Consider the following 14,314-nt stretch of genomic DNA (forward strand, 5'->3'; position numbering starts at 1 on the left):
GTGCTTCTGGGAGGAGGCCCCTAAGGACGGGAGCTGCTCTTCCCGGAACGTCTTTCTAAGTCTCAGGCATCGTAACAGGTGTTAAATACACATCGTCTAGTGTAATCTTTGCAGCTGCCTGGAGATGTGAGCCTTATTTCCTCTCTTTCATATGATGACAGTAGAGCTTTGAGAAGCTAAGTAACTTGCTCACGTACCTACCTATTAAATGTCAGAGCCGGGAATTGGAGCCAGGTCTGTTTGATGTGAAAGCCTTGCTTTTTCCGTGATTGATTGTATATATTTGTTTTAATACTTGTCCACGATATTTGTGTTCCTTGAAAAATGTGTATCTTTTTCTGTGTAGAAAGCATTTAGAACGGGCACAAGTACACGCCTGGATGACCGTGTGTATGCCATGTGTCAGATCAAGTGTCAGCCGCTTGTTCATCTAATGAAGATGATCCATCCCAACTTATACAGGATAGACAGACTGACGGATGAGGTATGACGTCTTTACATTCAAATGTATTTGACTGTCTTGATTCTTACAGCTCAGGTGGCAATATATTATTAACAGTTTTTTCCATCCCTTATGGTAGGAATACATTAAATAAGGCCACTATCCATGGATTTGATTGGGCAGTAGGACTATCAGATATCATCTATGGTTATGGAGTTTTCAAAAATAGTTTCACATGGGAAATAATCTAGCTTGTAGGTTTGGTTATAATATTTATTACAAAGCTAAGTTGTAGAGTGGACATTTCCATTTGTATTTTGTAGATATTGACTGTTTCTGATATGATTAGAACTCAATTTTGATTATATTGTAAAGCAAATCTAATATGCAACAATATTTTTAATATGCAAATATGTAGTGTCTTTTTTCTTCCTTGTGTTAAAACTCTACTCTGTGGAATCTTCTCTGTATTATGTTACTAGAGAAACGTAAGAAAGTAACTTGCTTTGCAGCAGATTTCGCAGTCACGCCTTTAATGTATCCTGATCCCAAAAGGGAAGGAAATGGGCAGATGGTTTTACATAGTCATGTTTTTATCTTTTTAATTTTAATATATTTGAGTGTCTTGATTCTACAGCCAAGATGATAATATATTATCAATTATCTTTTGTGTCTTAAAAAATTCTCAGATGTCATTTTTCAGTATTTTGTAAAGAGCTAGTGGCCCTTAGCTTGCACAGTTGAGATAGTAACAGAAGCTCATTCACACCCGTCTTGTCCTTTCAGGGTGCGATACATGTAAATGACAGGGTTGTCCCACAGCCCCCTCTTCAGAAGCTGTCTGCAGAGAAGCTGACAAGAGAAGGTGCTTTCCTTATGGACTGTGGCTCTGTGAGTACCCTCTGCTGACGAAGACTAACACTGTTCCAGCCAGTAAAAGGAGAAATACTTTTGGGGTCCAGCTCTGTTGTCACAGATCAGGCAGTGTGAGACAGTGAATCGGTGACTGGCACAAGAGGTCAATTTATTTTAGACTTTTCAGGCAGACATCATTTTATTTTCATAGATTAGTGAATTTTATTATCATGGATTATTTACTCTCATGGATTATGTGTACTTGATAAAGAGAAATAAAGAGATGAATTCCTGTCTTCAAGGATTTTTACCATCTAGAATCATAATTTAAAGGAACCTCAAGCGTTTTATCTAGTTCAACTTATGTCCCTTCTGAGAAATGCCGTTAATGGTTAGGAGTTAGGAGAAGTCACTGGGCAGGGTGGTGGCGAGGGATGTCAGAATTCTCAAGATGGCTTCATAATGACACCTCAGGAGCAGGGAAAGGTTCTGATCGCCCCTGGAGCAGGGGACGTGGGGGGAGCCCACCGCTGACATACAGAGACAGTAATTGAAACCGTGGATGGGAAGGGCACTGACTCCGTTACCCTGCTTAAAGCATCACATTCCCACTGGGAAAGAGTGAAGAAGGCAAAAAAAGACTTGATAGGCAGCCTTGAAATGTAAGCAACGAAGATAGGAACCACCGTCCATTCCCGGACATTGATTCCACACGAACCAGAACTTTCCTTTTGACTTTTATGTTTGTTCCTACTTTGACATAGTATGATTTACCTCTTTTATGCTTGATAATTTTGAGAAAATTAGCTATGATGGGTTTCTCCCCCCAACCCCCACTTTTTCTCCCCAAATCCCCCCAGTACATAGTTGTATATTTTCGTCGTGGGTCCTTCTAGTTGTGGCATGTGGGGCGCTGCCTCAGCGTGGCCTGATGAGCGGTGCCATGTCCATGCTCAGGATCCAAACCCTGGACCGCCGAAGCGGAACTCGTGAACTTAACCACTCAGCCACGGGGCCAGCCCCTATGATGGGTTTCTGATTAGTGAGTTTTAATATTTTACTCATTTTGTTTTTAGGTTTTTTACATTTGGATTGGAAAAAGCTGTGACAACAACTTCATAGAAGATGTACTTGGGTGTCCTAATTTTGCTTCGATACCACAGAAAATGGTCAGTGGATTTCATACAGCTTTTAAATTTTTTCATGTTTGTTCATTTTAAATCTTTTTTATTGAGATAAAATTCACATAAGATTCATCATTTTAACCATTTTCAAGTAAACAGTTCATTAGTTTTCAGTATATTTACAGTGTTGTATAGCCATCACCAGTATTTAATTTCAGAGCATTTCTGTCACCCCAGAAAGATACCCTGTGTACCAGTTCTCCCCTCCGGCTTTGCCCTGACAGCTGCACATCTCCTCTCTCTGTGCATTTGCCTGTGCTGAACGTTTCATAGAAATGGAATCACACAGTATGTGGCTTCTCTCCCTTCTCGCAGTGTTTGCCAGGTTCCTCTGTGTTGTACATGTGATATTACTTCATTCTTTTTTATGACTAAATGATAGTGCATTGTATGGATGTACCACATTTTGTTTATCCAGTTGTTTGTTCATGGCCATTTGGGTTTTTTCCAGTTTGGGGCTGTTGTGAATAGTGCTGCCGTGACAGTTTGTGTACAGGTGTTTGTGTGGCCACCTGTTTCCACTGCTCCTGGCTGTACACCTACAAGTGGGGTTGCTGGGTATTAGGGTAACGCTGTGTTTAGCTTTCTGAGGAGCAGCTCGACTGTTTTCCAACAACTGTAACTTCGGATTTAAATTACTTTGCTGACAATTAACATAAATTTTTCAGTGGATCTTTACTGTATGTGTGTTGACAAACACCAAAGAAACAAGATTCCAAGAGCAGTTCTCTATGTTTAGTTAATGAGGAGCCCTGCCTTGTTCTTGGGTACTGGAACTATAGTCTCCCTCCTGAAATTAAGTGAAAGTCGGTGTAATTCTTATCATAGTCTGCTGCTGCTGTTTGATTGATTTTTTCTTTTTTTTTTTTTTTTGACACCCGGAGTTCATTTCTAAGAGTCAACAAATGAGGATAATAAGGAAAAGTTTAGAAAAAGAAAATAACGTCAGTAAAGGGGGAAAGCATATGAAAAATAAGTAAAATACTAAACTTCTAAATAAAATAAACTTCATTTTAAAGCTGTATTTATTTAAGCACTGATACAGGCACAGTAAACATATCAGTGGAACAGAATAGAATTTGGAAATGGATCTAATTCACGAGCATTAGAATGTGGTTAAGATTGTATTTCAAATCACTGAAAAATGGAATATTAGAAAAATAATCTTTGTTATATTAAAATGGGTAAGGCTTTTGTAAGTCAATGAGGGGAAAGACTAATAAATCTGAGAGCATAAAAATAAATTTTTCTGTCTGGTAAAGTAAATAAATAAAGCCAAAAGACAAACAACAAAATTGGAAGATTATCTGTAACTTATATGATGGAAAGGGGGTAATTTTCCAGTATATAAAGTTCTTAAAAATCTCTAAGAAAAAGATAACCCCATCCCTCAAACAAAAGGGAAAGAAAAATGGGTAAAGAAGTAAACAGGCAGTTCATAGCGTAAAATAGGGTCGTTGCTGCATGCTATGATGTTCAGCCTCACTCGTGGTTAAGAAAAAATAAAATAACAGCATAGCATTTCTTTCTTTTCCCAGATTGGCGAAGATTTTTGAAATTTGCTAATCGGCAGTAATGCAGAGGGTGTAGGTCAGCAGGCCTGTCAGGTGCTGTCGGTTGAGGCATGCGTTTATACAGTTTTGGAGGCCCGTTTGACAATATCTGTTAAAAGTAAAATCACGTAGTCTTGGCATGGTAAATTAATCTCTCCAAAGAATATGCCCCATGGATCTATTCATAGAAGTATGTTGATGTTCACACATGCTTGTAGCAATAAATAAGAATCAATGCATTTATTAGAAAGAATACAGTCTGAAGAGAGAAGAGTATGCCTAATAGCCATTTGTATTTTCAAAAATGTATTCGTGTGATAATAGTAACTGTATGTACTTAGAAAATATCTGAAAAAATTCATATCAAAATAGAAATGTTTTTTGTTCTTTTACTTTTTAAATATTGACATAAATTAAAAATATAATTAACCCAAACTTTTCTATTTAAATTTTTTACATACTATATATTTTGAATTATTATTTAGTTGGCTTTGGAAAAAAAATCACATATATATATATATATATAAAGAAAGAATAGACTTTTTAGGTTTTTTAAAAATAGTCTTGCGGGGCCGGCCCAGTGGCACAGCAATTAAGTTGTGCTCTGCCTCAGCAGCCCAGGGTTCACAGGTTTGCATCCTGGGTGTGGACCTATGCACTGCTCATCAAGCCATGCTGTGACAGCGCCCCACCATAGAAAATAGAGGACGATGGGCACAGATGTTAGCTCAGGGCCAGTCTTCCTCAAAAACAAACAAAATAAAAAAAAATAGTCTTGCATATAGTTTTTAAATATATTTACACATCCACACTGTCCTTTAAAATGCCTGCCCTTAAATTAAAAGGACTAAAGAAAACATAAAATTCTCTGAATGTGGCTGTCATTAGAGTAGGGCTTAATGTATACTTGTTAAGTGACTTTGGAACGTAATGATGACACCTTCATTTGAATATTTCCTCTGGAAGAAACATAAAAATGGAACAGAAAATGAGTGACAGACTAATTATCATGTGCACTTGATTGAATTATCCAGAAAAATATAATGTTTAGGTAAAATGTTCAGTGACACACTTATCATTAAACATGTTTTATTGACTTATCCAGAGAGATATAAATAGATTTGCCAGCAATTTAAACTTCATTTGTTTGGTCGCTGCCTTTGGGGGTGGGAACAGCGCACCGGCAGTTGGTTGGTGGTGGTGGGCATCCTGATTTAGTTCTAATACTTCTGAAGTCACGAGGAAGGAAATGATTTCCTAATTATATTTCTCTTACCAGACACATCTTCCTGAGCTAGATACACTCTCTTCAGAAAGAGCCAGATCCTTCATAACTTGGCTTAGAGACAACAGACCGTTAAGCCCAGTTCTGCACGTGGTAAAGTAAGTCCTTCTGTAGCTTGATTACGAAATTGTCTTATCCTATGCAATCTGTGTGAAATTACTTGTCTTCAGAGCAAATTTTAAATAATATTATCACAGTAGACTCCAGCGGCGGAATGCTGTTAGTAGATTAATATCCCCTGTGTTCCATTTCCCTAAAGTGCCCAGGGATTAGTAATTTTCTACATTTATAATTATCCTTTTTAATAATAAGCATTTTTAGATAAATACCTTTTTCTCTTTTCAGAGATGAGAGTCCTGCCAAAACGGAATTTTTTCAACATTTGATTGAAGACCGGACAGAAGCCGCATTCTCTTACTATGAATTTTTGCTTCACATTCAGCAGCAGATTTGTAAGTGAAGCGAGTAAAGTTGCAGAAGAAGAAGATCTGTAACCTCGGTGGAGCACAGCCTGTCAGAGCGAGGGGGGAGAGCGGCACGGGGCGCCGTGGGCACAGGGCACAGCGCAGCACGGTGCTGAGGAGGCCCCGGCGCAGGTCGGGGAGGAAGGGACGCGGCGGGCTGTGTGCAGCCTCAGTTGGTGGCTGATGGTGCGCCTTCACCAGGTCTATTTGAATCGGTTTTGGCCCGTTTGCAGTAGTGCACAAACAGTACAGTGCTCCATTCATTGCAAGCCGGCGAGTTTATGCAGCCGTGTGGAATGGTCTGTCGTAATGTACAATTAGATCAGTTCGTTTTCCTCATAAATTAATATGACCTCTCTGGACTTGGACTCTGACGAGAGATGCCAAAAGGCAGTGGTACCATGTTATTTATATGAATTACTTTTTAACAAGGAATGATTCGTATTCATTAATTGAATTCAATATTTTCCCTGTAAAAACAATAGAGTTTCAGTACATGAACTATAGAAAATATATATAATGTACATACATGTTACATTTGTAAAGAAATGTAAAAATGTAACTACAGAATATGAGTTGCTTAAGCTGTGCTGCATCGTTGGGTGACAACTCTTGGTCAGTTAGAGAATGAGGGTGACTAACGCGCGTCATGAATCGAGTCCACAAAAGAAACACAAAACTCTTTGTAATTCTGTTAAATCTTTTATGTGGATTTATTTATGATCAGCCTACTAATTAAAAATATTTTGCTTGAAAATATGGTTTGGTGTTTTTTTATGTGGAAGGAGTTGGTTTGTGGGGATTTTTACATAGAGGATAAACTTAATTTACCGCTTGGGGAAATGCAATGATGTTGGATTTCAGTCAGTAATATATGTGAGTCAATAAGTTTTCATCAGTTTGTGGACATTACTAAGTACTTATTCTGTTTGTATTCTAAAAACAAATGCTGCTTTCAAAATACTTATGTTTATTGACTAAGTATAATCTTAATTTGTCTTTCTCAGTTAAATTAGGCTTTTTTTCTGCACATTCATAGCAAAAAAATGTTGATAACATATGTGACTATCCTATTTAATTGACTTTAAGATTACCATCATGAATTTTGAGAGTGATTTTATTCTGATGAAAAAAATCTCTCATTTACTAACAGCTTATTTACTATGAAAACTTAGTTATCCATTAGATTGTGGAATGGAATTTTATTTTACACAAATGAAAGTCCCGCCATGAAGTTTGGAAGGAAAAGGCTCTTGATGTGTGATGCGTGGTTTTTAGTGGTTTTGTGCTGAGCGGGTCTCTTTTCTTTGGGTAAAACTTAAAGTACTCTCTCACATTCCCTGATGGAAATGAGAGGTAACTGAGTCACCCTAAGTGACATCACTGAGTAGTGACAGAGCTAACAGTAAAAGCCAAATGCTGCCCCCACCCCCACCTACTCCCAGGGCCGCGCGTGTCCGGTACCCACTGCCTCTACCGGAGGGAACCTCGCTGAACGTTAGAAGAACTGTGTCCTCGAAGGGCAACTAAATACTGTAACTTGACCGTGGAAAGTATCGTGTTCTACTTTAAGAAAGACAGAAATCTTTGTCTTTGGATATTTTGTTATTTATTCAATACACATTTGTAAGCATTTACTACTTAGCAGAGACTAGGTATAACAGGGATCGAGTCCCGCTTTCCCAGAGCTGACGCTAGAGCGAGGGGCGAAGGCCTTGGGACAGACAGTGCATTTAGTACATGATGTGTGAGGAGTGCAGTGAGGAAAGATGAAGCCGGATGAGGGCATCAAGAATGCTGTTTTGAGAGTAACCGGGGGAGGCCCCTCGGAAAATGTGCCAGCTGAGCAGAGACCAAGGCCGTGTGGGTTTCTGGAGAAGGGCCATCAAGGGGGATTCTGGGAGGGGAATGTGGGTGTGACCTCTGACTGTCCTTGTTTTCTCTGTGAAAGAAGCAGCGCACTTACCAGCCAAGAAAGGGGAAAGCGTGAGAGCTTTCATGAGACGCTCTCCCAGGAGAATAGGGGATAGAATGGACTTAGTGGCATGTGGTGGTAGATTGTCACGCTGCACCAAGAGCCCATCCTGGATATGAGTCATGAACTTGAAACTGAAACGAGTTAGCATGCTGTGTCTTTCCTCTACCGCACTCAGCTGATGGGTGAAAGCTGGGTTTGAGCAGGGTTGGTACAAGGAACAGAGGAGCCGGGGGATGTTTACAAGGGTGTGACTGTCATTTAAGCGAAAGGAGCACAGAATGGGTGATGGATAGAGAAAACATAGTGGGTGTCGTAGTTTTGAGGTCCTGTTGAGGTCAAAGTGCTCGTAGAGCGTGGATACCAGAGGGAACAAGCTGGAGAGTAGGACACGGTGGTCAGGATCTAGGATGCTTGAGATTGAGGTTTGGGGGAAGTTTAGATATCGGTAATGACGAGACACAGGGTATGGCCATGGGAGTGCCTGGTTGAGTAGTGAAAAGGTGGCTGGGGTGAGGAGGTCAGAAGTGAGAATCCAGGGTTTTTGATGCATCATTGCCAAGAAAAATGACAGGAGTAGTGGTGGGGAGATGGGCCCTGTAAATAAGGGGGGGCGGGATAGTCTGTGGGCTGATGGCATGAGCTCAGAAGACCTGGGGTCGGCAAGGAGAAGATACGCTGGATGTCTCCAAATGCCTTCCTTGGGGGTGAGATAAAAAACGGCCACCCGTGAAGTTTGCAAGGGAGGTAGCGTCCTCAGAAGACAGTGAGGTTTCAGAGGATGTGGAGTTGACTGCGCTGGAGCGAGGGCAGGGCAAGACTCCTGCTGGCGGGAGAGGGACAGTCAGGCCCACTGCCTCCTGATGGGACGTGGCTCTGCTCATTTGTGGGGCAGGGAGTGATGAGAGAAGGGGCATGCTTACCATGAGTTCTCGGGGCCCCCCTCAATGAACTGAAATCGTCAGTGACGTCAGCGGTTCTCAGAGTTCCTGGTGGGCATGGGATGAGCATTTCCTGCGAGAGCTTCTTGGTACACGTCTGTCGCTCCTCAGATCTGATGTCCACCACCCAGCTAGGGGGTCGACCAGAGATGGGTGTTTTAAAAGAATGTCCCAGGTGTTGTGAAAAACCTCCTAATCCCCTACTAGAACCATAGTTTTTGTTTTGTTTTGTTTTTTGAGGAAGATCAGCCCTGAGCTAACACCTGCTGCCAACCCTCCTCTTGTTGCTGAGGAAGACTGGCCCTGAGCTAACATCCGTGCCCATCTTCCTCTACTTTCTACGTGGGACGCCTACCACAGCATGGCTTGCCAAGCGGTGCCATGGCCGCACCCGGGATCCGAACCGGCGAACCTCGGCCCCTGAAAAGTGGAACGTGCACACTTAACCACTATGCCACCGGGCTGGCCCCCAGAACCATAGTTTAATAGGAACATACAATGTGACTTACAGAAATGTTTCCATACTAGTTTTAAGGAACACATCTGTAGCACAAATCAAGTGCATTGACGGAAAAAATTCTGTATTTTATTTATACATTAATGTATACAGATGTGCTGAAAACTATTGAAAAGCTATTTGTGGATATGAATCCAATGGAGTCAACTCATGAGACTATGAAATACACGTATTAGCAAAGTGTTGTGTTAAGAAAACTGTGACTCTCCCATTCAAAGTAGCTTTTGAAGACACTAGAAGTACTTTTGAAAGCCAAAAAAGATGAACCCTCACAAAGCTGAAAACAACACTGCAGACGTCATCTAGGTGGAGTCACTAACAACTGAAAGAAGACAGAGTTTAAGAAAAAAAACCCATAAGCTTTGGCACATGAAACAGAGACCTCCTGAAAAATAAAAATGGTGGGTAGATATTTTTTGCTACCCTCATCTTTTATCTCTGAGTTCAGAGATGGAATCTATATCAACCAGAAAGTTGGGCGTCCTCCGCCTCCCTACCAGTTCAACTCCCTTCTGACACCATCTGCCCAGACAGGGTCTCAGTCCCACAAGGCTGCCCCACTTCTCACTTCAGACGCCATCTTGGTCCGGGTTGTGACCCAGGCTTCCAACCAACCGGCTGTAGATCAGAGGTTCCCATGACTTCTTCCTCGGGTTTGGTTAATTTGCTAGAGCAGCTCCCAGAACTCAGGGAAACACGTCGGCCAGCTTCTTAAAGGATAGGGTAAAGTCGACAGGTGAACGGCCGGGTGAAGAGAGAGAGAGGGCGAGGTCTGGGGGATCCCGAGCACAGGAGCTTCTGCCCCCATGGAGCTGGGGGGCAGCACGCCCCTGGTGTGGGGTTCACCAACCTGGAAGCTCTCCAAACCCTGTACTTTGGGGGTTTTTATGGAGGCTTTGTCACAAAGGCCTGATCGATTGTTAAGTCCGTTTCCAGCCCCTCTCCCCACTCTGGGGAAGGGAGGACGTGGAAATTCCAAGCTTCTGCTCATGGCTTGGTCTTTGTGGTGACCAGCCCCGACCCAGGAGCCATCGAGGAGCCCACCCAGAGTCCCCTCGTGAGAACAAGAGAGGCCCCTGCTGCTCTTATGCAGTCACAAGGGTTTAGGAGGCTGTGCCGGGAACCGGGAACGAGACCAGTGTATTCCATTATCGCACAGGTACCCTTAGTAAACAGTGCACAGTTCTGTAGGTTTTCTTTTCATTTTGGGGCCCAAAAGCATTACTTGCTAGTAACCCATTAAGTGGGTTGTTAAAATGCTATAATTTGTATTCACAATTGAAAATCAGTGTTTTATTAGATTTTACTTGAGACTGCTTTTGTCCTCCTAAGAAACCTGATTTCTGTGCAAGATTTGTAATTTTGCAAAAACTCCCCAAAGCGGCAGACAGATGCTGTCCTTCAGGCCGGCCAGCAGACACAGTCAGCATCAGGCCCTTCCTCCCTCTGGCGCGGGCCACTTCCGCCGGGAGCTGGTCGTGGGTTTCGCTGTGGTGCTGGCTTCTCAGGTCCATATTTAGCCATTTAGACTGTCGTAGATAATTTGATTAGTATGCACTGATGTATGTATGCTTACTTTTACACTTCAGTTTTCTAGTTTTCCACAACCTGATTTTTAAATCTCTTTTTTGGTAGAAATTAAATGATTATGCTCTCATTGCTAAAACAGCAATGTGTATGACCTGCACCTCTGCCTTGCTCGCAACACTAGTGACGTAGCTGGTCCCTGTGTGCTGATTCAGGTAATTTGTAAATAGATGTAAGGTAAGTCCAGTGTAATGACTACATTCTTTTAAAGTTAATAGGCTATGGCTCCATAATGTTAAATCATGAGTTTAAGCCTATTCTCTTTAGAAATAAAAAGTCATTTCTATACGTTCCTCTCAATTCTCTATTACACAGGAAGTTACTTCAGGGTGGGGATTATATCTTGGGTCTTTCTAGCACTTCTTATCCCACCTCATGTAACCTCCAGCCCCTGTCCTGGCGACAGGCCACGTACCAGAACACACTTATTTAACTGAATGCCTGGAAAACTTATTAGCCTTTCTTATGATGGAGTCACTTCACAGGGCCCCTTGGGAAAGCTGTGGAAGGCTGTACCAGTTCCAGAAGGCCTGTCGCATTTTTAATGGAATTTCTTTTTCTGTATTTATCCCTCTTTCTTTCTAATTCTGCTCCTTTGGTCCTCACATCTTATGGCTTGCATAGTAACAAGAGGAAATGCCTGTTACATGTGCTTCCTGTTGAAACCTAAGTGATATTACTAGCCTGTAAGGTGCCACGCCTCTAGATTGTCTCCTATGAATGACCAGAAACTGATAAGTAAGTATTTGCAGTCAAGAATAACAGGGAGGGCTGGCCCCGTGGCCGAGTGGTTAAGTTCACACCCTCTGCTTCTGCGGCCCGGGGTTTCGCTGGTTTGGATCCTGGGCGCCGACATGGCACTGCTCATCAGGCCACGCTGAAGCAACACCCCACATGCCACAACTAGAGGGACCTACAACTAGAATATACAACTATGCACTGCGGGCTTTGGGGAGAAGAAGGGAAAAAAAGGATTGGCAACAGATGTTAGCTCAGGTGCCAGTCTTTTAAAAAAAAAAAAAATCAGGGAGAAATGGAAGAATAAGATGTTTGAGCAAGAAAGGTCAAAGCTTAAAGTTGAGTTATTTAATTACTAGGATCCTGAGGACTATGTCCCCAGCACTAAGCGGGGGTGTTTTTTCCCAAAAATGTAGTGAACCTAAATTGTCTTCATAGAACTTCTGGTAATCTTTTGGGTCATAATCGGGGAAGGAATGGGTGGGAACCAGAGGATAACTTGGAAAGGAAAAGAGACATACAGTATATCTTTATAGGGGCTGCCCTTGGTTCACCTCCAGGCCCTGCCCATGCTGCTCCCCTTACTTGGAAAACCCTTTCTACGCCATCGCTGCTTCTCACACTGAGCCCCACGCATCCTTCAGGACTAGCCTAAGGGTCCTGACCACTCCCCCATCTGGGTGATTCTCTAACACCTTCTGCCTATCTGTGTCACAGCCCCTGTTGCACTGTGTTATCATCGGCATTCTCCCTGAAACACAGGAACTGTTCTCCCTCAACCAAGATAGCTATGACGTCTTAGTGCCACCCCTCCACCCAACCTAGCACATAATAGGCATTCAGTAAATGTTTGCTGAGTCAATTTTAAATGATTCTAAAAGAAAATGAGTTGAAGACCTGGAAACAAAATTAAAGAAACAGTCTCTTTGGGATGAAAGAAGAAATATACTATACCATGCTAGATAGAAATTGAAGGAAAATCTGGGAGATAGAATGAGAATAGTGCCATAAGGTGGATATAAACCCCATGAAATTCAGGTGTGTACCACCTCTGAGGTTTCTGGAGCTTTGGGGGTCTAGAGCAAGATGCAAGATCCTCTCCAAAATGGAAGACAAGTTGTTACTCCTTGTGTCACCCTCCACAACACTTGGTGGCTTTCTTGGATCTTGGAAGCTGCATACACCACATTCCAATGTGCTGCCGCCACTCATTCACCACGTAGCCTGTGAGACTGCCGATCGGCTATGCAGTGGAAGCCAGAGAAGGCCCCATGTCCTCAGGCTGCAGTGCAAACCACTCTGCCACGTGGGCTTTGTTGACCCAGCAGGGCTCCAAGCGGAGCGTCTGTGGCAAATACAAATGCCATATGCTGGCTCAACGGAGAGTTCCCGGCCTCTCTGTGATTTTGGAGCACAGCCATATCCTCCTCTGCAAAACACTGTTCCCTTTTTGAGAACAGCTCCTAGATGGCTACTGAACTGTCTACTACAAGATATCAAGAGCCCTGTGTTCTGAGCTGACTAGTGTGAACCGAGCAGTAAGACTGAGCATGCCCAGCAGCAGTCTGTCGTTCAATGAAAACAGCACATGAGATACGAGGCTCAGCCGGTCCTGAGGCAAGCTGTATGAGCAAATGGCTCAGACTCTTGTGGCTGCTGCTCTGTGGCTTTGCCACTTTCCCTCAATTCACATCTTTGGCCTCATGAGGTATTTCCGTGTGATCAGTTAACCAAGGAAGCAAAAACCAGAACCCGGTTTTAAGACAGAATGCTGGCACCACCTGGACTGCAATAGTATCAGTCTAGTGGTAAAGGGAAATCCTCTTTGTGGGCAGAACTTGAAGCCGTATGTTTGCCTAGACTATGAGATGCCCAGGAGATGCAGATCCATCCAGCTGCACAGGCAGTGGTCAATGGCTGGCTCCGTAGTCAGGGACTTGAAAGGAACAGGACTGGAAATTGGTGACACCTCAATCAGCTGGACAAAGTGACCCATCTGTGAATGTCAGCCTCTTTCCATAGCCACCCTGTATTGCTCAATAGCCTGTGTATAAAGTTGCTGCACCTGAGAGGACAGATGCTATGCGTGGGCTAAGTATTGTGGACGCCCCCTCCCCGCGGCCGAAATGGCTACCACTACTGTGTTCCTAACCTGTCCTCAGCGGAGACGTACTTTGATTTCTCAATATGGCCTCACTCCTTGGGGAAACAAGGCAGCCACCAGATAGCAGGTTGATGACATTGGACCCTTCCATCATACAGCAACTTTTCCTCAGTGGAATAGACACGCAGGCTTTGGTATGAGTTTTCCTACCCTGCCTGCAGTGTCTCTGCCAACATCACAACCATCTAGGGGCCTACAGAATGCCTTCACCATTACTGTGGGACCTCCACAACATTGCTTCTGATCAAATACCTCATTTCATGGCAAAAGAAGTGTGGCAATGGGAATTTACTGGTCTCACCAAAACCTGTCCCCCCAAAGAGCAGCTGGCTTGAGAGAAAGGTCGAAGGTCCCACCGAAGACTCAGTTGCAGTGACTGTTGGTATACTGTCCCACAGGGTGAAGTATATGCTTTGAGTCTGCAACAAACGTTTTTTTCCCATCGCTGAATACGCAGGTCTGAGAATCAAGATTGGAAGTGAGAGCACTCCCTCTTCACCTACTCGCAGAATTTTAGGGTCTTAGTTCCCAAAGGAGAGATGCTTCCACCAGGGGACACAATAACCTTCCCACTGAATTGGAAGTTATGACTTCCATCTGGCCGTTTTG

At 43.0% G+C, this 14,314-nt stretch overlaps 1 protein-coding gene across 5 annotated transcripts in view; it reads left to right on the forward strand.

The window, feature by feature from the left end:
* The window catches only part of SEC24B (SEC24 homolog B, COPII coat complex component), an 81,088-nt gene extending 74,548 nt beyond the window's left edge, over nucleotides 1-6,540 (forward strand). For all 5 annotated transcript variants that reach the window (XM_046655931.1, XM_046655927.1, XM_046655928.1 and 2 more), the window contains 5 exons: nucleotides 347-484; nucleotides 1,229-1,333; nucleotides 2,374-2,466; nucleotides 5,314-5,417; nucleotides 5,665-6,540. In XM_046655931.1, coding sequence (XP_046511887.1) covers nucleotides 347-484; nucleotides 1,229-1,333; nucleotides 2,374-2,466; nucleotides 5,314-5,417; nucleotides 5,665-5,779 — 555 coding nt within the window. In that variant the 3' untranslated portion in view covers nucleotides 5,780-6,540. The remainder of the gene's footprint in view (nucleotides 1-346; nucleotides 485-1,228; nucleotides 1,334-2,373; nucleotides 2,467-5,313; nucleotides 5,418-5,664) is intronic.
* The last annotated feature ends 7,774 nt before the right edge of the window (nucleotides 6,541-14,314 follow it).

Source organism: Equus quagga, chromosome 3 (assembly GCF_021613505.1).
Source record: "Equus quagga isolate Etosha38 chromosome 3, UCLA_HA_Equagga_1.0, whole genome shotgun sequence".
NCBI classification, from domain to species: Eukaryota; Metazoa; Chordata; class Mammalia; order Perissodactyla; family Equidae; genus Equus; species Equus quagga.